The following is a 24,134-nucleotide window of genomic DNA, read 5'->3' on the forward strand; positions in this document are numbered from 1 at the left end:
GCCCTAGGGAGCAGGGCCGCGCGCGCCGGGACAGCACAGACGGGGAGCGGGTCTGGTAAGCGTGTCGGGATGCGCATCGCGAGCGGGCGCGTCCCGCATCGCGAATCGCATCCCGGCTAGGGACATTATCGCAGCGCACCCGGTCAGCGGGTCTGATCGGGGCGCTGCGAGTAGGAGAACGCTGTGAGCGCTCCGGGGAATGCCGGCGTAACAGGCATTCTCTGCCTTGGCATGCCAGCGAAAGCTCCGCTACTAATACGAGCATCAACTATAGAGACAGAAAATGATTTTGCTGCACGAGCGAATCAACTCTGCCCGAGACTACAGTATCCACTGCTGATTTACAATGATGACTGTATAGAACCCACAATGGAGGTGGTAACACACCAATCCAATAGTATTAATACATCCACTCTCTTCCCAAGATCCACAAAGAGGTTTTTCCTCCTCCTATGAGGCCCATATTGGTGGGAATATCTTATCTCAATGAGAGATTATGTGCCTGGACAGATACTTTGTTACAGCCACTAGTAGTAACCATTCCAGGATTCTTGAGAGACACTAAAGATGTGTTAGTAGGTTTTCATCAAATACCATGGCAGAATAATTTTTCCTGGATTACTGCGGATGTTACCGCATTATATTCAGTAATCCCACACGATAAGGCTATCATCGCTCTTAGATGATTTTTGAATGTTAACTCTCAATATCACAGTGATCTGCAGCAATACCTAATTTTATGCGTTGAGTATGCAAAACCAAAGCATGCAAAACCAATAAAAGGTTGGAATATTAGGTGGCGATATGAGGACGGGATATGGGGACGGGATATGAGGACAGGATATGAGGACGGGATAGGAGGACAGGATTTGAGGTTAGGATGTGAGGATGAGATATGAGGACGGGATAGGAGGACGGGATAGGAGGAAGGGATAGGAGGACGGGATAGGAGGACGGGATAGGAGGACAGGATAGAAGGACAGGATTTGAGGTTAGGATGTGAGGATGAGATATAGGGACAGGATATGAGATTAGGATATGAGAAAGGGATATGAGGACAAAAGCTTCCTCCTTTGTTGCTTTTCCTCCTCCACAAGGATAAGGTAGGAAAAAACAGGCAATGCTGGGTACTCAGCAAATTTTTGATAAATAATATGAATATAATTATCATACCATATAACTTAGAGAACTGTTACTTTGATTATTGTTGTTATTTACTTAAGACGCCTAGAATATAGGAATGTTACAGTAACCTCAGTTATATAAGAATCTAGTGAGCTGCACCTATCCTTTCATCAAGTAGTATAATGTACCTAGTATGTACCTCTTTGGACAAAAACACATGTCCATTATAACACCGTCACAAGCTGTTTCTTTTTGTTCATCCCAGTGATCCATCTCTGGTCTGGAGAATGTCTCAATGAGGGTGCATGTAAGTAGATCCCATACACACAGTCTTCTGTCCCATCCACCACTCAGCTACTGAAAAATTTACAATCTGGTCACAATGGCATTTATCATATGCAAAAAAACAAAAGCAAAGATTTTTTTTTTAAAGGTCATTCTTTTTTTTAAAGGTCAATTTCTCTGGCCAGACCTTTTTCTTATAAAACAAGTGAAGGGCAGCTCATGAGCACAACCAACAGAGACACCGAGGTTAACCACTATGGCACCAATACCCAATGTGCCCATAAAACGCTAACTTATAAAAAGAGGTTTGTGGTCCTTGAGGCATCATTAGGTTCTTAAATTGAAACAAAAACCTCCATTACATTGCAATATGCTCCTATGGAGCGACAGTCTGGTGTTAGTGCGTTGCTGTGCACCTCTCACCGATCTGCTTTCAGGGTGTGAAGATGTTACAATGTTCCCCATCGCTCTCACACTTTTTTTTTATTTTTTTTAAATCAGATAATTTTTATTAAAGGTTTTTCAAGCATTTTAAAACAACATACAAACAGTAAAACACAAAGAAACCTTCTGTCCCTACCCCTTTGCAGCACAAAACACACTTGTAGTTAACCAAAGGTTTTAGGAAACTTCTGTCCCGATGATCAGTCTCCCTCGCACCACACACTCAGAACCACAACAAGCGTTACCTACAGGTGCTCCAGCAAAACCACCAAAAGAGGGTAGAAAGAAAGATGTGAGTAGGAGAAAAAATAGAGCCACATTCACAGAACTCCAGCTTGTAGGCCAATCATAATACGGCAACGACAGACCAAGGATGTACAATCATCTAGGAGTCAGTCAACGGGGGGTCAAAGTGGGTTACCCAGGGTCCTCAGATACCATCAAACTTCCTGACAACTTTACGCTTAATATATATCCCTTTCTCCAAGTGCACTATCTGCGCTATTCTTATGATAAGATCAGCTACTCGCGGAGGAGACGGTCTGATCCAGAACTGCGCTATAAGTTTCCTGGCCTGATATAACACACGCAAAATTCCCACTTCTCTCATGGAGGGTTCCCGATCGCATCCAATAAGACCCAGTAAGCACACCTTAGGTGTTATATTCAATGTTACCCCGTAAACAGTCGTAATAAGCCATATCACATCATTCCAATATGTATGTAAGACAGGGCATGCCCACATCATATGTAACAAATGAGCCTCCAACGCGCCACACCTGGGGCAAGCAGAGTCAGACCGAACACCAATGTTATGTAAGAACAGTGGGGTTTTATACAATCCCTCTCACACTTACCCCCGGTGGTTCTGCACTCTGTGTGTGGCCACTGTCACCCAACCACTCCCCGTGAGAGCGACAAGGAACATTGCTACATCTTCACGCCCTGACAGCATGCACTATACTTTCTCTCCACAAGAGTGTGTGTCCATAGGAGCATATTGCAAATATAATGGAACTTTTTGGTTTAATTAAAGAACCCAATGGTGCCGAGAGGACCACAAACCTACTTTTATACATTTGCATTTTTTGGGCACATTGGTTCTTGGTGCCATAGTGGTTAGGCAGTGGACATACTGCCGTGTGTATGTTGCCATTAAAAACAAAAGGAGGCTGCTTCAATGGAATTTCCGAGCAAAAATTTTCAGCTGGATTCCACTCAGAAATTCAACTATGTGAATGGAGCCTTATGGGTTGTATTCAGTCCGCGTGCCTAGGGCAGCAAGAGCTGTAAATACAATTTTGTTATAGAGGATGGCCTCCAACCAGATTGAGCCCGCACAGAGGGCCACCCTTTCCCCCTGTGGATTAGGGATGATTTGTTAAAAACTAGAGTAACTCTTTAACTCAGAGTAATTTAAAGCCTTATAATATATCCATATATTACTGATTTATGAGTAGCATTTATTAAGACCGATACTTCATGTTATTTTTAAGAATTAAGTATTTGGTATAGAACAATCAGGTTATGGCAGTTAGCATAATACCTCTCTCTATATAAAGTATTTAGCAGTATAAAATTAAGCATGTTAAAAACCCCTGTTGTGCTCACTGAGATATACCCACCAAATAGACAGTGGAGTAACCATTTCCTTTTCCAACCACGATCAGAGATGTGACTGCTTTTACATGACCAGCTAAGACCTTCTTGCAGGTGAAACCTAACCCACACAACAAAAAGCAATATTAACATACACCTTTTTGGAGACCAAACCGTATAAATATACATATAAAACACAATAATGGACATATTGGGCCTCGTATACTATAATAGTTACTGTGGTATATAAGGTGTTTGACAGAAGGAGAAAGCTCCCTTACTATGGCAGCTGGGAATCTAATATAGGCCCCTAGGCCTGCCATAAGCATCTTCCTATTAGGCCACAGCAAGGCATGTTCTCATAGTTTGCCTGTAAGGCTGGGTTCACACTGTGGGATTTCTGGGTAGAATTTCTGTCGGAGATCGAGCCGGCGGCGCTAGGACTGAGCAGACCGCATTGCTGCTCAGAAATGCATTGCCATCTATGGGGATGGCAATGTAGTCTGCTCGGTCCTAGTGCCGTCAGCTCGATCTGTGGCAGAAATTCTGCCCAGAAATTCCACAGTGTGAACCTAGCCTAAGGGTCTATTCACACGGCAGAATTTTCGCTTGCGGAATTCCACCTCAAATTAAAGCCCATAGACTTCTATGGGATTCCGCACTCCCAATCACACTTCTGAATTTCCATTTGCAGAATTCTGAAAGTGTAAATTTTACCATATAAATAGACCCTTAGTGTAACAGAGACTTTTCCAATGCACATTTATTTTTTATGTCCCCAAATCTCAAAGAATCAGCCTTACTTAGTGTCAGATACACATAACTAGTACTGCTGTTAGAAACTAGTAGGCTGAAACGGCAACAGAATCAATGTGTATCCATGTGTATTTTGCTGCAGATTTTTCCATGACTGTAACCAGTTAAATAGCAATGGGTGAAATCTGTATCAAATCTGGGAAAAATCTGTGACAGACTAAAATATACTTGGCTTTTATCTTTGTCTTTATCCTACCAGAGGATTCTCAGTACAATGTCATCCTCACCTGCTAGATGCTTGTTTATTAGCCCACCACTTTCTTCCAATATAGGAGAGTTCCCTGTCATTGGAATCTGAGGCAAAAAATAAAAAATAATGTATAACTGCAAAATGTAAACGTTTCAGAACAAGAGACTATATTGTTATGTTATATGGAAGTACACTGTTTAAAAAATAATAAAGAGAACACTAAGATAACACATCCTAGATTTGAATGAATGAACTAATCGTATAAAATACTTTCATCTTTACATAGTTGAATGTGCTGACAACAAAATCACACAAAAATTATCAATGGAAATCAAATTTATCAACCCATGGAGGTCTGGATATGGAGTCACACTCAAAATCAAAGTGGAAAACCACACTACAGGCTGATCCAACTTTGATGTAATGTCCTTAAAACAAGTCCAAATGAGGCTCAGTAGGGCGTGTGACCTCCATGTGCCCGTATGACCTCCCTACAATGCCTGGGTATGCTCCTGATGAGGTGGCGGATGGTCTCCTGAGGGATGTCCTCCCAGACATGGACTTAAGCATCCGCCAACTCCTGGACAGTCTGTGGTGCAACGTGGCGTTAGTGGATGGAGCGAGACATGATGACCCAGATGTGCTCAATCGGATTCAGATCTGGGGAACGGGTTGGCCAGTCCATAGCATCAATGCCTTCCTCTTGCAGGAACTGCTGACACACTCCAGCCACATGAGGTCTAGCATTGTCTTGCATTAGGAGGAACCCAGGGCCAACCACACCAGCATATGGTCTCACAAGGGGTCTGAGGATCTCATCTCAGTACCTAATGGCAGTCAGGCTACCTCTGGCAAGCACATGGAGGGCTGTGTGGCCCCCCAAAGAAATGCCACCCCACACCATTACTGACCCACCGCCAAACCGTTCATGCTGGAGGATGTTGCAGGCAGCAGAACGTTCTCCACTGCATCTCCAAACTCTGTCACACATGCTCAGTGTGAACCTGCTTTCATTTGTGAAGAGCACAGGGCGCTAGAGGTGAATTTGCCAATATTGGTGTTCTCTGGCAGATGCCAAAAATCCTGCACGGTGTTGGGATGTAAGCACAACCCCCACCTGTGGATGTTGGGCCCTCATACAACCCTCATGGAGTCTGTTTCTAAATGTTTGAGTGGACATATGCACATTTGTGGCCTGCTGGAGGTCATTTTGCAGTTCTGGCAGTGCTCCTTCTTACACAAAGGCAGAGGTAGCGGTCCTGCTGCTGGTCCTTTAACTGAATTGTCTGCTTCTGCCTCCATTCACTGTCTATGCCGATGCTGCTGCTTCTTTCAAGCACCTGATCTGCAGGGGTTTTGGGTGTCAGACCCTCACCGATCAGATATCAATGGCCTAGCCTCAAGATAGGGCATCAATGAAAAAGTCTAAGAAACCCTATTTAATTTATTCTGAATAAGATTTGAGTTATGGCAGTGCTCACCATATGTAAGCTCTTTTGGTCTATAAGCAGCCTAGAAGAATCCAATGATCACCATTAGAGTTGAACGAGACAAGCCCCCCAAACCCAGATTCAATCAGAACTTTGGGGATTTTGCGGCTTGCCAAACTTTGGCTTTCACTCACCTGGCAATGTCGTGGCTGAGCTGTGCTCGCAGCTCACAGCTGTGAGTACAGCTCAACCCAGCAAGGAAGGCATTAATGTGCTAGTTAACTCATGGAGGGATGGGGGGGGAGGGGTTTTTACATTATACAGCTATCTATATGGCTGTATGATGTATATATTGTAGAGAGTGATTATTCCCATCTCGTCACTAGTCTGGGCCTCTTCTTGTGGAGCTTCGGCCCTCTCGTGACATCATCCCCAGAGGCAGGGCAAGCTATAAGATAGTAAGTATCACTATTTTCACTGTATACATCATACAGCCATATAAATGGTTGTATAATGTATACACTCCCCTCCCCCAACTTCATTTACAATGCTGGGTGCGGGCGGTGGGGGTTGTGATGTCACGACCATGCCCATCGTGACGTCACACCATGCCCCCTCAATGCAAGTCTATGGGAGGGGGTGTGACAGCGTCACACCCCCTCCCATAGACTTGTATTGAGGGGGCATAACGTGATGTCACAAGGGGCGTGGTCATGGCGTCACGACCACCACCACCCGCTCCAAGTGTTCGGAACAAAATTTTCCAAGTGCTGGAGCAGAGGGGTACCCCTTAAGTTGCGCCGCCATTTCACGAACCAAACTCTTTCCCAAAGTTCGCCGACCTCGGCAAACCAAACTTTTGGAAAGCTCATTCAACCCTAATGACCTAACTGAAGTAAGTTTTAGAGGGTGAGGGTGCTAAATTTAACCTTATTTTGCATGAGTTTCAGTTAAATTTATACTTCAAAGTGATCCGATTTACCTTCAGACGATGCTGTTCATCATCTTCTTCTTGAAATGGACCTGAGACAGAATCATCAAACTCCCATAGGTAAATGTCCCCACATTCTGTAGCCATAACCAACATATCCATTTCATCACTGAACAATGATCTAAGAAATATAGCAGGTTAGTACAGTGATCAATGCTTTGTATATATATTCATAGTATTCCTATACAATTCTTTGCCTGAACATTATGACTGCTCAATATTGTTAGAGCTCTCTTAAGTCATCCTGTCCCTGGATTCTTTATATTAGCAATTAATCTTCAAGAGATATTATTTCTTTCTTTCTCCTCACTCTCTTTCAGTTTGCGTTCTGTATGTGGTCTACTCTGCACCTATACTGAGGTATAAATGTTCACATTACATCCGATAAGCCTGCTGTTAACCCCTTAAAGTGTACCTGTCATCAACAAAAACTTTTTATATAATGTAGATAATACAATTATACAGTCATGGCCGTAAATGTTGGCACCCCTGAAATTTTTCAAGAAAATGAAGTATTTCTCACAGAAAAGGATTGCAGTAACACATGTTTTGCTATACACATGTTTATTTCCTTTGTGTGTATTGAAACTAAACCAAAAAAGGGAGGAAAAAAATATAACTGGGCATAATGTCTCACCAAACTCCAAAAATGGTCTGGACAAAAATTATTGGTACCCTTAACTTAAAGGGGTACTCCGCTGCTCAGTGTTTGGAACAAACTGTTCCAAACACTAGAGCCCGCACCGGGAGCTCGTGATGCCATAGCCCCACCCCCTCATGACGTCACATCCCGCCCCCTCAATGCAAGTCTATGGGAGGGGGTGTGACAGCTGCCACACCCCCTCCCATAGACTTGCATTGAGGGGGCGGGGCGTGACATCTTGAGGGGGCAGGGCTATGACATCACGAGCCCCCGGCTCCAGCGTTCGGCACAGTTTGTTCCAAATGCTGAGCAGCAAAGTACCCCTTTAATATTTGGCGGCCACTTCAGAACTCTCCAGCGCTTTTTTGCCATCCATTTCTTGGTGCTTTTTGAGGTATGTTTGGGGTCATTGTCCTGCTGGAAGACCCAAGATCTCGGACGCAAATCCAGCTTTCTGACACTGGGCTGTACAGTGTGACCCAAAATCCGTTGGTAATCCTCAGATTTCATGATGCCTTGCACACATTCAAGGCACCCAGTGCCAGAGGCAGCAAAACAACCCCAAAGCGTCGAGATATGAGGATGGGAAAGGAGGACGGGAAAGGAGGACGGGAAAGGAGGACGGGAAAGGAGGACGGGAAAGGAGGACGGGATAGGAGGACGGGATAGGAGGACGGGATAGGAGGACGTGATAGGAGGACGTGATAGGAGGACGTGATAGGAGGACGGGATAGGAGGACGGGATAGGAGGACGGGATAGGAGGACGGGATAGGAGGACAGGATAGGAGGTCGGGATATGATGACGGGATAGGAGGTCAGGATATGAAAACAATATATGAGGACGGGATATGAAGTCAAATACTTCCTCCTTTGTTTATTTTCCTCCCCAACAAGGATTAAGAAGGAAAAACCGGGCAACGCCGGGTACTCAGCTAATATATATATATATAAAACTCAACGTGTGTGTGTGTGTGTATGTATGTATGTGTGTATATTCCACAAAAACTTTCAAATGGCTAAAGATATTAACATGAAACTTGGCACACATGTTACTTATATGTCAACAACAAACATAGGATAGGTAATTTAACCCTTACTCACCCCATGTGCCAGGGGCGGAGCTTATGTTTAAAGTCCCATGCAAGTCAATGGGAAATATGTTACCGCATAACTTCCAAACGGCTGGAGATATTTCGATAATAATTTGTCACATGTTACTTATATGTCAACTTAAAATATAGGATAGTTAATTTAACCCTTAACTACCCCCATTTGTGAGGGTTGGGGTTTTTGTTTAAAGTCCCATGCAAATCAATGGGAAATGTATTTTCCCATATAATTTCCGTACGGCTGGAGCTATTTCAATACCTGGTACACATATTACGGGTCGGGATATGAGGTCGGGATAGGAGGTCGAGATAGGAGGTCGAGATAGGAGGTCGGGATAGGAGGTCGGGATAGGAGGTCGGGATAGGAGGTCGGGATAGGAGGACGGGATCGGAGGACGGGATAGGAGGTCAAGATAGGAGGTCGAGATATGAGGACGGGAAAGGAGGTCGGGATAGGAGGACGGGATAGGAGGACGGGATTGGAGGTTGAGATAGGAGGATGGGATAGGAGGTCGAGATAGGAGGTCAGGATAGGAGGACAGGATAGGAAATTGAGATATGAGGTTGAGATAGGAGAACGGGATAGGAGGTCGGGATAGGAGGTCGGGATAGGAGGTCAGGATAGGAGGTCGAGATAGAAGGTCGGAATAGGAGGTAGGGATAGGAGCTTGAGATTTGAGGACGGGATAGGAGGTCGGGATAGGAGGTTGAGATAGGAGGTCGGGATAGGAGGACGAGATAGGAGGTCGAGATAGGAGGACGGGATAGGAGGACAGGATAGGAGGACGGATAGGAGGTCAGGATAGGAGGTGGGGATAGAAGGACGGGACAGGAGGTCGGACAGGAGGTCGAGATAGGAGGTCGAGATAGGAGGTCGAGATAGGAGGTCGAGATAGGAGGACGGGATAGGAGGTCGGGATGTGGGGTTGGGATATGACAACAATATGTGAGGATGGGATATGAAGTCAAAAGCTTCCTCCTTTGTTTATTTTCCTCCCCAACAAGGATTAGGAAGGAAAAACCAGGCAACGCCGGGTACTCCGCTAGTATATATATAAAACTCAACGTGTGTGTGTATATGTATGTGCGTATGTTCCAGCATCACGTCCAAACGGCTAAAGATATTGACATGAAACTTGGCACACATGTTATTTATATGTCAACAACAAACATAGGATAGGTGATTTAACCCTTACCCACCCCGATTTGCCAGGGGCGGGGTTTATGTTTAAAGTCCCATACAAGTCAATGGGAAATATATGTTACTGCATAACTTCCAAACGGCTGGAGATATTTCCATAATATTTGGTCACATGTTACTTATATGTCCACTTAAAATATAGGATAGTTAATTTAACCCTTAACTACCCCCATTTGTGAGGGTCAAGGCTTTTGTTTAACCCCTTAAGGACTCAGGGTTTTTCCGTTTTTGCACTTTCGTTTTTTCCTCCTTACCTTTTAAAAATCATAACCCTTTCAATTTTCCACGTAAAAATCCATATTATGGCTTATTTTTTGCGTCACCAATTCTACTTTGCAGAGACATCAGTCATTTTACCCAAAAATTCATGACAAAACGGAAAAAAAAATCATTGTGCGACAAAATCGAAGAAAAAATGCCATTTTGTAACTTTTGGGGGCTTCCGTTTCTACGCAGTGCATATTTCGGTAAAAATGACACCTTATAATTATTCTGTAGGTCCATACGGTTAAAATGATACCCTACTTATATAGGTTTGATTTTGTCGTACTTCTGGAAAAAATCATAAATACATGCAGGAAAATTTATATGTGTCACGATTCGGCTTACAGGTTGTGGATCCACTGTGTCAGCGAGGGATTGGCGTGGACCGTGCTGGTGGACCGGTTCTAAGAGGCTACTGGTGTTCACCAGAGCCCGCCGCAAAGCGGGATGGTCTTGCTGCGGCAGTAGCAACCAGGTCGTATCCACTAGCAACGGCTCAACCTCGCTGACTGCTGAGAAGGCGTGGGACAGAAGGACTAGGCAGAGGCAAGGTCAGACGTAGCAGAAGGTCGGGGCAGGCGGCAAGGTTCGTAGTCAAGATGGATAGCAAGAGTTCAGGTAACACAGGCTTGGACAACACTAAACGCTTTCACTGGCACAAGGCAACAAGATCCGGCAAGGGAGTGCAGGGGCAGTGAGCAGATATAGCCAGGGAGCAGGTGGAAGCCAATTAAGCTAATTGGGCCAGGCACCAATCATTGGTGCACTGGCCCTTTAAGTCTCAGAGAGCTGGCGCGCGCGCGCCCTAGAGAGCGGAGCCGCGCGCGCCAGCACATGACAGCAGGGGACCGGGACGGGTAAGTGACTTGGGATGCGATTCGCGAGCGGGCGCGTCCCGCTGTGCGAATCGCATCCCCGACGGCCATGTCAGTACAGCGCTCCCGGTCAGCGGGAGTGACCGGGGCGCTGCAGGGAGAGAGACGCCGTGAGCGCTCCGGGGAGGAGCAGGGACCCGGAGCGCTCGGCGTAACAGTACCCCCCCCTTAGGTCTCCCCCTTTTTTTGTCCGACAACTGCTTAACCTGGGACGAGGACACCGGGAGTGAATGGAGGGTTTCCTCAAAGGCAGGCAGTACAGCAGGAGTGGGAATGGGGAGGGAGGGCAGAGGGTGAAGCTTGGCACGGGGCAGGGTGACTCAAGGACGGGGGCCATGAGGAGGCACTGAGGCTTGCCTGACGGGACTGGGAGGGGGGGAGAGGCATCTCTTGTGGCAAGCAGAGTCCCAGTTCTTGATCTCCCCGGTGGTCCAGTCAAGGGTGGGAGAATGAAGCTGGAGCCATGGCAGACCGAGGAGGACCTCAGAGGTGCAGTTGGGGAGGACGAAAAATTCAATCCTTTCGTGGTGGGGTCCAATGCACATTAAGAGGGGTTTTGTGCGGTAACGCACGGTGCAATCCAATCTAACTCCGTTGACCGCGGAAATGTAGAGCGGCTTGACGAGACGGGTCACCGGGATGCAGAACTTATTCACCAAAGACTCCAAAATGAAATTCCCAGAGGCACCAGAGTCCAAGCAGGCTACGGCTGAGAGGAAGGAGTTGGCTGAAGGAGAAATCCGCACGGGCACCGTGAGACGTGGAGAAGCAGACTTTGAACCAAGAGATGCCACACCCACGTGAGCTGGGTGCGTGCGTGCGTTTCCCAGACGTGGAGGACGAATAGGGCAATCCACCAAGAAATGCTCGGTACTGGCACAGTACAGACAAAGATTTTCTTCCCTACGGCGATTCCTCTCTTCCTGGGTCAGGCGAGACCGATCCACTTGCATGGCCTCCTCGGCGGGAGGCCCAGGCGTAGATTGCAAAGGATGCTGTGGGAGAGGTGCCCAGAGATCTAAGTCTTTTTCCTGGCGGAGCTCCTGATGTCTCTCAGAAAAACACATGTCAATGCGGGTGGCCAAATGGATAAGTTCTTGCAGGTTGGCAGGAATCTCTTGTGCGGCCAGCACATCCTTGATGCTACTGGATAGGCCTTTTTTAAAGGTCGCGCAGAGAGCCTCGTTATTCCATGATAATTCGGAAGCAAGAGTACGAAATTGGATGGCGTACTCGCCCACTGAAGAATTACCCTGGACCAGGTTCAGCAGGGCAGTCTCGGCAGAAGAAGCTCGGGCTGGTTCCTCGAAGACACTACGGACTTCAGCGAAGAAGGACTGGACTGTGGCTGTGGCAGGATCATTGCGGTCCCAGAGCGGTGTGGCCCAAGACAAGGCCTTTCCTGAAAGAAGACTCACTACGAACGCCACCTTAGACCGTTCTGTAGGAAACAAGTCTGACAACATCTCATATGCAGGGAACATTGAGACAAAAATCCACGGCAGAGTCTAGAGTCCCCATCAAATTTGTCCGGCAGGGACAAGCGGAGGCTAGGAGCGGCCACTCGCTGCGGAGGAGGTGCAGGAGCTGGCGGAGGAGATGGTTGCTGCTGTAGCAGAGGCAGAAGTTGCTGTAACATGGCGGTCAACTGCGACAGCTGCTGTCCTTGTTGGGCAATCTGCTGCGATTGCTGAGCGACCACCGTGGGAAGGTCAGCGAGACTTGACAGCGGCACCTCAGCGGGATCCATGGCCGGATCTACTGTCGCGATTCGGCTTACAGGTTGTGGATCCACTGTGTCAGCGAGGGATTGGCGTGGACCGTGCTGGTGGACCGGTTCTAAGAGGCTACTGGTGTTCACCAGAGCCCGCCGCAAAGCGGGATGGTCTTGCTGCGGCAGTAGCAACCAGGTCGTATCCACTAGCAACGGCTCAACCTCGCTGACTGCTGAGAAGGCGTGGGACAGAAGGACTAGGCAGAGGCAAGGTCAGACATAGCAGAAGGTCGGGGCAGGCGGCAAGGTTCGTAGTCAAGATGGATAGCAAGAGTTCAGGTAACACAGGCTTGGACAACACTAAACGCTTTCACTGGCACAAGGCAACAAGATCCGGCAAGGGAGTGCAGGGGCAGTGAGCAGATATAGCCAGGGAGCAGGTGGAAGCCAATTAAGCTAATTGGGCCAGGCACCAATCATTGGTGCACTGGCCCTTTAAGTCTCAGAGAGCTGGCGCGCGCGCCCTAGAGAGCGGAGCCGCGCGCGCCAGCACATGACAGCAGGGGACCGGGACGGGTAAGTGACTTGGGATGCGATTCGCGAGCGGGCGCGTCCCGCTGTGCGAATCGCATCCCCGACGGCCATGTCAGTACAGCGCTCCCGGTCAGCGGGAGTGACCGGGGCGCTGCAGGGAGAGAGACGCCGTGAGCGCTCCGGGGAGGAGCAGGGACCCGGAGCGCTCGGCGTAACAATATGTTTAAAAATGTCCTCTTCTGACCCCTATAACTTTTTATTTTTCCTTGTACACGGCGGTATGAGGACTCATTTTTTGCGCCGTGATCTGAAGTTTTTATTGGTACAATTTTTGTTTTGATCAGACTTTTTGATAACTTTTTATCCATTTTTTAATGGTATAAAAAGTGACCAAAATACGCTTTTTTGGACTTTGGAATTTTTTTGCGCGTACGCCATTGACCGTGTGTTTTAATTAAGGATATATTTTTATAGTTCGGACATTTACGCACACGGCGATACCACATATGTTTATTTTTATTTACACTGTTTTATTTTTTTATGGGAAAAGGGGGGTGATTCAAACTTTTATTAGGGAAGGGGTTAAATGACCTTTAGTAACACTTTTTTTTAACTTTTTTTTTTACAGTGTTATAGGTCCTATAGGGACCTATAACACTGCACACACTGATCTCTCATCCTGATCACAGGTATTAACACGCCTGTGATCAGTGTTATCGGCGCTTGACTGCTCCTGCCTGCATCTCAGGCACGGAGCAGTCATTCGTCGATCGGACACCGAGGAGGCAGGTAAGGGCCCTCCCTGTGTCTTGCAAGCTGTTCGGGAAGCAGCGATTTCACCGCGGCGGTCCCGAACAGCCCGACTGACTAGCCGGGATACTTTCACTTTCGCTTTAGAAGCGGCGGTCAGCTTTGACCGCCACTTCTAAAGGGTTAATACCGAACATCGCCGCGATTGGCGTTGATGAGTCACAGCGCGACCCCGCTTCATATCGCGGGAGCCGGCGCAGGACGTAAATATACTTCCTGCGTCGTTAAAGGGTTAAAGTCCCATGGAAATCAATGGGAAATGTATGTTCCCACATAACTTCTGTACAGCTGGAGATATTTCAATACCTGGTACACATATTACAGGTCGGGATAGGAGATTGGGATAGGAGGTCAGGATAGGAAGTCGAGATAGGAGGTTGGGATAGATGGATTGGATAGGAGGACGGGATAGGAGGTAGGGATTGGAGGTTGGGATTGGAGGTCGGGAGAGGAGGTCGGGATAGGAGGTCGGGATAGGAGGTCGAGATAAGGATAGGAGGTCGGGATAGGAGGTAGGGATAGGAGGTGGAGATAGGATGACGGGATAGGAGGACGGGATAGGAAGACTGGATAGGAGGTCAGAATAGGAGGTCGGGATAGGAGGTCGAGATAGGAGGACAGGATAGGAGGACGGGATAGGAGGTCAAGATAGAAGGTCGAGATAGGAGGTCAAAATAGGAGGACGGGATAGGAGATCAGGATAGGAGGTCGAGATAGGAGGATGGGATAGGAGGACGGGATAGGAGGTCGGGATAGGAGGACGGGATAGAAGGACGGGAAAGGAGGTTAAGATAGGAGGTCGAGATAGGAGGTCAAAATAGGAGGACGGGAAAGGAGGACGGGATAGGAGGTCGGGATAGGAGGTCGAGATAGGAGGATGGGATAGGAGGTCGGGATAGGAGGACAGGATGGGATGGGATTGAAGGACGAGATAGGAGGTCGAGATAGGAGGACGGGATAGGAGGACGCGATAGGAGGTCGAAATAGGAGGACGGGATAGGAGGATGGGAAAGGAGGTCAAGATAGGAGGTCGAGATAGGAGGTCAAAATAGGAGGACGGGATAGGAGGACAGGATAGGAGGTCGGGATAGGAGGTCGAGATAGGAGGACGGGATAGGACGGGATGGGAGGACGGTCGGGATAGGAGGACAGGATAGGAGGTCAGGATAGGAGGACGGGATAGTTGGTTGGGATATGACAACAATATATGAGGACAGGATATGAAGTCAAAAGCTTCCTCCTTTGTTTAGTTTCCTTCCCAACAAGGATTAAGAAGGAAAAACCGGGCAACGCCGGGTACTCAGCTAATATATATATATATAAAACTCAACGTGTGTGTGTGTGTATGTATGTATGTGTGTATATTCCACAAAAACTTTCAAACGGCTAAAGATATAAACATGAAACTTGGCACACATGTTACTTATATGTCAACAACAAACATAGGATAGGTGATTTAACCCTTACTCACCCCCATTTGCCAGGGGCCGGGTTTATGTTTAAAGTCCCATGCAAGTCAATGGGAAATATATGTTACTGCATAACTTCCAAACGGCTGGAGATATTTCGATAATACTTGGTCACATGTTACTTATATATCCACTTAAAATATAGGATAGTTAATTTAACCCTTAACTACCCCCATTTGTCAGGGTCAGGGTTTTTGTTTAAAGTCCCATGCAAATCAATGGGAAATGTATGTTCCCACATAACTTCTGTACGGCTGGAGATATTTCAATAACTGGTACACATATTATGGGTCGGGATAGGAGGTCGACATAGGAGGTCGAGATAGGAGGTTGGGATAGGAAGACGGGATAGGAGGACGGAATAGCAGGTCGGGATAGAAGGACGGGATAGGACGACGCGATAGGAGGACCGGGATAGGAGGACCGGGATAGGTCGGGATAGGAGGTCAAGATAGGAGGTCGGGATAGGAGGTCGAGATAGGAGGTCGAGATAGGAGGACGATATAGGAGGACGGTATAGGAGGACGGTATAGGAGGATGGCATAGGAGGACAGGATAGGAGGACGGGATAGGAGGTCGGGATAGGAGGACGGGATAGGAGGACACGGGATAGGAGGTCGAGATAGGAGGACGGGATAGGAGGATGGGATAGGAGGACTGGATAGGAGGTCGAGATAGGAGGTCGGGATAGGAGGTCGGGATAGGAGGTCGGGATAGGAGGTAGAGATAGGAGGACGGTATAGGAGGACGGGATAGGAGGTCGGGATAGGAGGACGGGATAGGAGGACAGGATAGGAGGTCGTGATAGGAGGTCGTGATAGGAGGACGGGATAGGAGGTCGTGATAGGAGGACGGGATAGGAGGTCGGAATAGGAGGTCGGGATAGGAGGACGGGATAGGAGAACGGGAAAGGAGGACGGGAAAGGAGGTCGAGATATGAGGACGGGAAAGGAGGACGGGATAGGAGGACGGGATAGGAGGACGGGATAGGAGGACGGGATAGGAGGACGGGATAGGAGGACGGGATAGGAGGACGGGATAGATGGACGGGATAGATGGACGGGAAAGGAGGACGGGAAAGGAGGTCGAGATAGGAGGATGGGAAAGGAGGACGGGAAAGGAGGTCGAGATATGAGGACGGGATAGGAGGACGGGATAGGAGGATGGGATAGGAGGACAGGATGGGAGGTCGGGATAGGAGGTCGGGATATGATGACGGGATAGGAGGTCGGGATATGACAACAATATATGAGGACGGGATATGAAGACAAAAGCTTCCTCCTTTGTTTATTTTCCTCTCCAAGGATTAGGAAGGAAAAACCGGGAAACGCCGGGTACTCAGCTAGTTTCATATAAATGTTGACAGTTCCTGCTGACACTGATACTCCCTGAGCCTGCAGGACAGCTTGAGTACCTTTGGAACTTGTTTGGGGCTTTTTATCCACCATCCAGACTATGCTGTGTTGACACCTTTCATCAATTTTTCTCTTCGGTCCACGCCCAGGGAGATTAGCTACAGTGCCAGGGATTGCAAATTTCTTGATAATGTTGCACACTGTGGACAAAGGCAAATCTAGATCTCTGGAGATGGACTTGTAACCTTGAGATTGTTGATATTTTTCCACAATTTTAATTCTCAAGTTCTCAGACAGTTCTCTTCTCCTCTTTCTGTTGTCCATGCTTAGTGTGGCACACACAGACACACAATGCAAAGACTAAGTGAACTACTCTCCTTTTTATCTGCTTTCAGATGTGATGTTTATATTGCCCACACCTGTTAATTGCCCCAGGTGACTTTAAAGGAGCATCACATGCTTGAAACAATCTTATTTATCCACAATTGTGAAAGGGTGCCAATAATTTTGGCCAGACCATTTTTTGGAGTTTGGTGTGACATTATGTCCAATGAGCTTTTTTTCTACCCTTTTTTTTTGTTTAGCTCCAATACACACAAAGGGAAAACATGTGTTACTGCAATACTTTTCTGTGAAAAGTATTTCATTTTCTTGAAAAATTTCAGGGGTGCCAACATTTACGGCCATGACTGTATGTATATTTTAAATGTACATTGGTTAAAAAATTTGTATATTTATAGGTGAAAAAATGCTGTCTCTGCAGCTATTGCATGTGATTCTCTGTGAGGAGTCCAAATACAGGAAGTGAGGACAGGACAAGGAGGGCTCTGTGCAGACTCCAGGCTTGTCAATCATCGTCATGTGTGAGCCCGTAGCATGTCATAGAGTCTCACTACACAGAGCCCTGCTTGTCCTCACTGCACAGAGCCCTCATTGTCCTCAGTGTATAGAGCCCTGCTTGTCCTTACAGCACAGAGCCCTGCTTGTCCTTACAGCACAGAGCCCTCCTTGTTCTCAGTACACAGAGCCCTGCTTGTCCTCAGTGCACAGAGCCCTGCTTGTCCTCAGTGCACAGAGCCCTGCTTGTCCTCAGTGCACAGAGATCTGCTTGTCCTCAGTGCCCAGAGCCCTGCTTGTCCTCAGTGCCCAGAGCCCTGCTTGTCCTCAGTGCCCAGAGCCCTGCTTGTCCTCAGTGCCCAGAGCCCTGCTTGTCCTCAGTGCACAGAGCCCTGCTTGTCCTCAGTGCACAGAGCCCTGCTTGTCCTCAGTGCACAGAGCCCTGCTTGTCCTCAGTGCACAGAGCCCTGCTTGTCCTCAGTGCACAGAGCCCTGCTTGTCCTCAGTGCACAGAGCCCTGCTTGTCCTCAGTGCACAGAGCCCTGCTTGTCCTCAGTGCACAGAGCCCTGCTTGTCCTCAGTGCACAGAGCCCTGCTTGTCCTCAGTGCACAGAGCCCTGCTTGTTCTTAGTGCACAGAGCCCTGCTTGTCCCCAGTGTACACTGCCCTGCTTGTCCTCAGTGCACAGAGCCCTGCTTGTCCTCAGTGCACAGAGCCCTGCTTGTCCTCAGTGCACAGAGCCCTGCTTGTCCTCAGTGCACAGGGCCCTGCTTGTCCTCACTGCACAGGGCCCTGCTTGTCCTCACTGCACAGAGCCCTGCTTGTCCTTACAGCACAGAGCCCTGCTTGTCCTCAGCGTACAGAGTGCTGCTTGTCCTTACTGCACAGAGCCCTGCTTGTCCTCACTGCACAGAGCCCTGCTTGTCCTCACTGCACAGAGCCCTGTGTGGTGTCTCGGTACCGCATCCTATACGGTACCTGTATATAGGTCCCCATAGCCAGAGTCCCTAGGACGTCGGGGTCCTTCTTATTTAGTCCACCCCTTGTCACCTCTCATCTAGATATTAGTTATCTTACAGTTTACTCAGGATTTATATAAACATAATTGTACAAATGTATATAAGTGGTTAATTACCTGTACGAAGCGTAACAGGACCTGCGGGTCACGTGATCAGGTAAACTATGGTTTTTGCTTAAGGACCTTTGGAGGTCCCTGTGACGTGTTGCGCCCACAATTCCTTGTAACAGTGAGGGACAGATATTTAGACCAATTGAAATGGCCCCGCCCCTGCCCATATAAGGGAGTGGCGGCCATAGCTCGCTCTCTTGCTCCCGGGCTTTCATGAGAGAAGGATCTTCGCTGCTGTCATCAGTGAGTTTAGGCCTGAGCCATGCGCAACGGCTGATCATTACAAAACCGTGAGTGTATCAATCCCTAAGCACTCTGCAAGATCACCGGACCTTATCTATCCCCTAAATCCGGTCGGATCTTCGCAATTAACCCTAAATCTAGTGACTGCTAAAACAAGTCAAGGTCCGCAACAATTGCCAGTCACTGAAGTGTATAGAGACTGTATTGATGAGACTGTTACTGTTCATTGGATGAATCACAAGCCTTTAAGTAAAGTTTGGAAAGAGATATGTGAACAAGTTCCTCTAAAGAAGACGCTGGTACCCGGATATGAAAGTAAACTTCTTTATTAGCTAATAAAGAAGTTTACTTTCATCTCCAGGTACCAGCGCCTTCTTTAGAGGAACTTGTTCACATATCTCTTTCCATTGTTATCCACCGGACTGACTGACGTCACACCGGGAAGTTCCTCGTGGCAGCGGTTCCATTCGATTTCCGGCATATGGACGCTACTGTAGGTGTTGTGCTCCGAGCGCAACACCTAGGGGTAAGAACCCATCTTTGCGTTATCTCCTTCATTTTATATAAACGGTCCTCACTAGGGGCGCACCTCTTGTTGTTTTTTCTCGTTGATATTTAAGTAAAGTTTACCCAAGTTCAAGTTCAACTATCTTGTGGACCTTCAGTCATTATTCATATGCACCTGTCGTTACTGGGAAGGGCGGCGATAGGCCGGAGAATTATCTCAGCATACTAGCCCTCAGCCTTAACCTTAACCCCTGATATACTTAAGAAATACCCTGACTACATTACCCTTACCCCAGAGGCCTACCACAAAGCCTTTTTGGCGTCGCACGAACAGGATTCGGGTGTGTGCCTACTACAGTCGCCACTAGTGAAAGTGTACTCCCCCCCAGAAAACGAACTTTATTCATGTACTGTGATTTATACTCCGGAGTAAGGGGTTGCGTGCACGGTGCTGTGTGGAGGAAGTGCGCATGTAAAGTAAGGGGGAGGCGAACAGCGCAGTGGAGTTACAAGCTGTGAAAGGAAGAACTGAAGTTAGCGCGGGGCCCACCTGCGCACGTGATCCAGAGACCCCGCCCACCGAAGCTCTCGATGCCGCAGCGGCCATTTTGTTGGAGTCTAGTGCCGGAAACCAACAAAGAGAGATAGTTCAGCGCGGGAAAAGGCGCAGAGTGCGACAATGGGTTGGAAGCTGTAAGGTGCCGGAACAGTACGGAACTCTGAGACACCAGATTGCCGAATTGAAGTCCTATATAGAGTCACTTCAGCTGCCGATCAACGCACTCAAATTTCAACTAAAAGCTATTGAGTTTCAAGTCACCGCTCTCAAATTTCAGATCTACGCTCTCAAGTTCCAGATTAGAGAACAACTGCGTATCTCCTCGGGACCTAGGAATTCAAGATCTATTTAAAGGGAACCAATCATCAGATTTTACCCTATATAACGCTTGGTAAAGCGTTATATAGGGTAAAATCTTTATTTTCACCATTCCCGGGGGACGCTCCTGCCCCCAGGGATGGTGAAGATATGAAGTTATAAACTAGTCACCGCCGCCGCTGTAAGTAGTCACCTGGGCGAGGAGCTCTTCTCACCAACTCCCGTTCTTCGGACGGCAGCGACGCCCCCTCCGCTTGATTGATAGGCCCCGTCATCACTTTGCTCCGTCTGTTCAGTGAGCGGAACAATGACGCGGCCCATCAATCAAGCGGAGGGGCGTCGCTGCCGGCAGAAGAACGGGAGTAGATGAGAAGAGCTCCCCGCCCAGGTGACTACTTACGGCGGTGGCGGTGACTACTTTATAACTTCATATCTTCACCATCCCTGGGGGCAGCAGCATCCCCCGGGAATGGCGAAAATAAAGATTTTACCCTATATAACGCTTTGCCAAGCGTTATATAGGGTAAAATCTGATGATTGGTTCCCTTTAAAGGGCCAGCATACAAAATACAGAGATATCAAAACCTGCAGCCCCACAGTCCCCGTCTGAACAGCAAGGGGGCGATGCTCCAGTGGCCTCACCAATGGGGTCTCCACCCCAAGTCAGAAGGGTGTTGCCACCTTCACCAACACCTTCAACCTCACAAAGACGTACTCTACCTGTGATTCCAGCAAGACCTCCATCACCGGCGGAGCAGGACCCAGCAAGTCCACCTCCAGTCTCTCCCTATGTGTTGGGAGCCCCTGTTGCTGCACCTGTCTTCTTGGGGAATCCTGTGCTTCCCACCTACAATGGTGACCCTTTTACATTGAGAGACTTTAAAGAAAAGTTTTACAGCCTCTTCGGATATTATGCATTACCCCCTCACCAACAGATACAGCTGCTTCTGGGACAGCTCCAGGGACCCGCCTTGGAGGAACTTCGCACCTGGGCGGCGGCTGATAAAGCCACAGTGGGACAGATTTTTGAAGGATTTTCTCAAGTGTTTGAATCTCATTCTCCCTCGGAGGTACGCCTCAGACTATATGAACGACTTCAGAAGCCGGGTGAGACTCCCAGAGCATATGCAGTAGCTTTACAGAGCGCTATAGAGGCGGTACAGAAGTTGAACGGCATAACTCATAAGGATGCCTATCCTCTCCCCCATATTGAAGAATCCTTGACTGCATTGGGGTCTGCCGCCTACTTTTCCACACTGGATCTGACAAGCGGGTACAGGCTGGTGCCAATGGCGGAAGAGGATCGAGAGAAGACCGCATTTGTGACCCCCATGGGTCTCTTCGAGTTCAAAAGTATGCCCTTTGGACTGTGCAATGCACCGGCTACTTTCCAACGCTTAATGGAGCGATGCATGGGGCATCTTAACTTCCAGAGTGTTCTGTTGTATTTAGATGACGTCATCGTCTATTCCCGGACATATCAGGAACACCTGGATCACTTGAAAGAAGTTTTCCAAGTCCTTATCCAACATGGACTCAAGGTTAAACCTTCCAAATGTCACTTGCTAAAGCTACAAGTACACTATCTGGGACATGTCGTCAGTGCTCAAGGAGTCCAACCTGATCCAGACAAAGTGAGTGCTGTGAAAGAGTGGCCTACACCCAGGACAATATGGGATGTCCGAAGTTTCCTGGGATTTGCTGGTTATTACTGACGCTTCATCCCCCATTTTGCTCAAATTGCTGGACCCTTAACTGAGTTACTGAGAGGGACTGCCCGGGACAATTATAATGGGAGGCTCCCCATACAGTGGGCTGAAGAACAAGAAGATGCCTTTCGAGTCCTGAAGTACCTCCTCACGGAACCCCCCATTTTGGCATATCCCGACTACAGCCTGCCATTCCGTTTATACACAGACGCTAGCTTCGAAGGTCTGGGAGCAGTCTTATCTCAGGTGCAAGATGGCATGGAAAGGGTGATTGCCTATGCCAGACGACATTTCCGAGGTGCTGAAAAGAATGACGCCAATTATAGCTCCTTTAAACTGGAGCTCCTGGCCTTGGTCTGGGCCATTACTGAGAAGTTTAAAGACTATCTGGCTGCTACTCCCTTCACGGTCTACACCGATAACAACCCCTTGGCCCATTTGAACACTGCTGAGTTGGGAGCTCTTGAACAACGCTGGGCCTCTCGGTTGGCTAACTCTGATTTCAATATTAAGTACCGCAGCGGAAAAGCCAATGTTAATGCGGATGTACTTTCTCGCATGGCCCCGGGAGAAGCACCTCCTGCTGAAGATGTGTGGGAAGATGTGGAAATGCCTCCCTTATACCGAAGGTTCGTGAGCCAGAGTGCTCTAACTGCCCAGGCGGGTGACAGACCTGAATCTCCCAAAGTTCCTGAAGATTTGTCTACATGGAAGACACTTCAGGATGAAAGCCGGGTTATCGGGGACCTCCTAGACTATTGCCTCCACAAGAAAGTGCCCACTCGGGTGCACAAGCCCCAAGGGGACTTTGAATTGAAGCGACTGTGGCAACAGAGGAATTGCCTGTTCCTGCACAAGGGGTTGGTCTACCGAAATTCCCTGGACCCAGTCTCCGGGGACCGCATACAACAGATTGTGGTTCCCAGAAGAGATGCAGCCATGGTCCTGAATGCCTATCATGATCAATCTGGACACTTCGGGGTCCATAAGACAGAGGCCACCGTCCAAAGGAAATTTTACTGGATTGGGATGCGGGGAGACATCGAGAAATGGTGTGCCGAGTGTTCCTTGTGCAATGTTATCAAGAATCCCCGAATTGACGCAAGAGCCCCCTTACATCCCATCTGTACAGAGAGGCCGAACCAGATTGTTGCCTTGGATCATGTGAAGCTGGCCCCCACTCGATCTGGCTACTGTCATGCTCTAACCATGGTGGATCATTATTCCAAGTGGGTGGTCGTGGTCCCTGTCAAGGATCTTACCGCCAAGACTGCTGCTCTGCTCTTCTATCGTCATTGGATCCAACCTCTGGGGTGTCCCAAATCGGTCCTCACGGATTGGGGAACCGCCTGTGAAGCCCAGTTGTTCCAAGAACTTTGCCGGTTGTATGACTGCAAGAAGCTCTGGACGACGGCCTACCATCCCCAAGGGAATGGGCACTGCGAGAGGATCAATCAAGTGTTCATCCAAATGCTCAGAGCTGCTTCTGTCTCAAAGCACGAAGAGTGGCTTCAGCTGTTGCCTGAACTCCTAGAAATTTACAACACTGTCCACTGCTCTACGGGGTATACGCCTTTTTTCCTGATGATGGGCCGACACGGTCAATTGCCAAAGGATCGGACCTTCGGGCTGCAGGCACCTTTCAACAATTCCCCTCAGGTTTCCCAAGGTTGGGTGTCAGAGCATCAATGAAGAATTGAGGAAGCCAAAAACATTGTTGAGAAGAAAATGGGTGAAGTTCATGAGCGCCAGCAGAAAGATTATAATCGACATGCTTCGGCACAGCCCTTGCAGCTTGGAGATAAGGTGTGGCTCCGAAAATTCCCTAGAACCCATAAATTGGACTCATTGTGGGAAAAGGAACCATACACCATTACTGCAGTCCCTTACCCTGAAACGGACGTATATGAGGTACAGAAAGAAGGGTTCGAGCCACAGGTGGTCCACAGGAATAGAATAAATGTGTGCCTGAAAGAA

General features: G+C 48.1%; 1 protein-coding gene and 1 long non-coding RNA gene across 3 annotated transcripts in view; one reads left to right on the top strand and one right to left on the bottom strand.

The window, feature by feature from the left end:
• Positions 1 to 24,134, top strand: part of LOC130369581 (uncharacterized) — a 37,941-nt gene that overhangs the window by 10,029 nt on the left and 3,778 nt on the right. Inside the window, exons 2-3 of the long non-coding RNA XR_008892820.1 lie at positions 1,391 to 1,432; positions 6,878 to 6,940. This is a non-coding gene — a long non-coding RNA (uncharacterized LOC130369581). The remainder of the gene's footprint in view (positions 1 to 1,390; positions 1,433 to 6,877; positions 6,941 to 24,134) is intronic.
• LOC130369578 (uncharacterized) overlaps positions 1 to 24,134 on the bottom strand; it is a 115,605-nt gene that overhangs the window by 6,849 nt on the left and 84,622 nt on the right. For both annotated transcript variants that reach the window (XM_056574993.1, XM_056574992.1), the window contains exons 11-14: positions 6,872 to 7,001; positions 4,497 to 4,563; positions 3,480 to 3,574; positions 1,325 to 1,479 (exon numbers count right to left, since the gene is read on the bottom strand). In XM_056574993.1, coding sequence (XP_056430968.1) covers positions 1,325 to 1,479; positions 3,480 to 3,574; positions 4,497 to 4,563; positions 6,872 to 7,001 — 447 coding nt within the window. The remainder of the gene's footprint in view (positions 1 to 1,324; positions 1,480 to 3,479; positions 3,575 to 4,496; positions 4,564 to 6,871; positions 7,002 to 24,134) is intronic.

Source organism: Hyla sarda, chromosome 4 (assembly GCF_029499605.1).
Source record: "Hyla sarda isolate aHylSar1 chromosome 4, aHylSar1.hap1, whole genome shotgun sequence".
Taxonomy (NCBI): Eukaryota; Metazoa; Chordata; class Amphibia; order Anura; family Hylidae; genus Hyla; species Hyla sarda.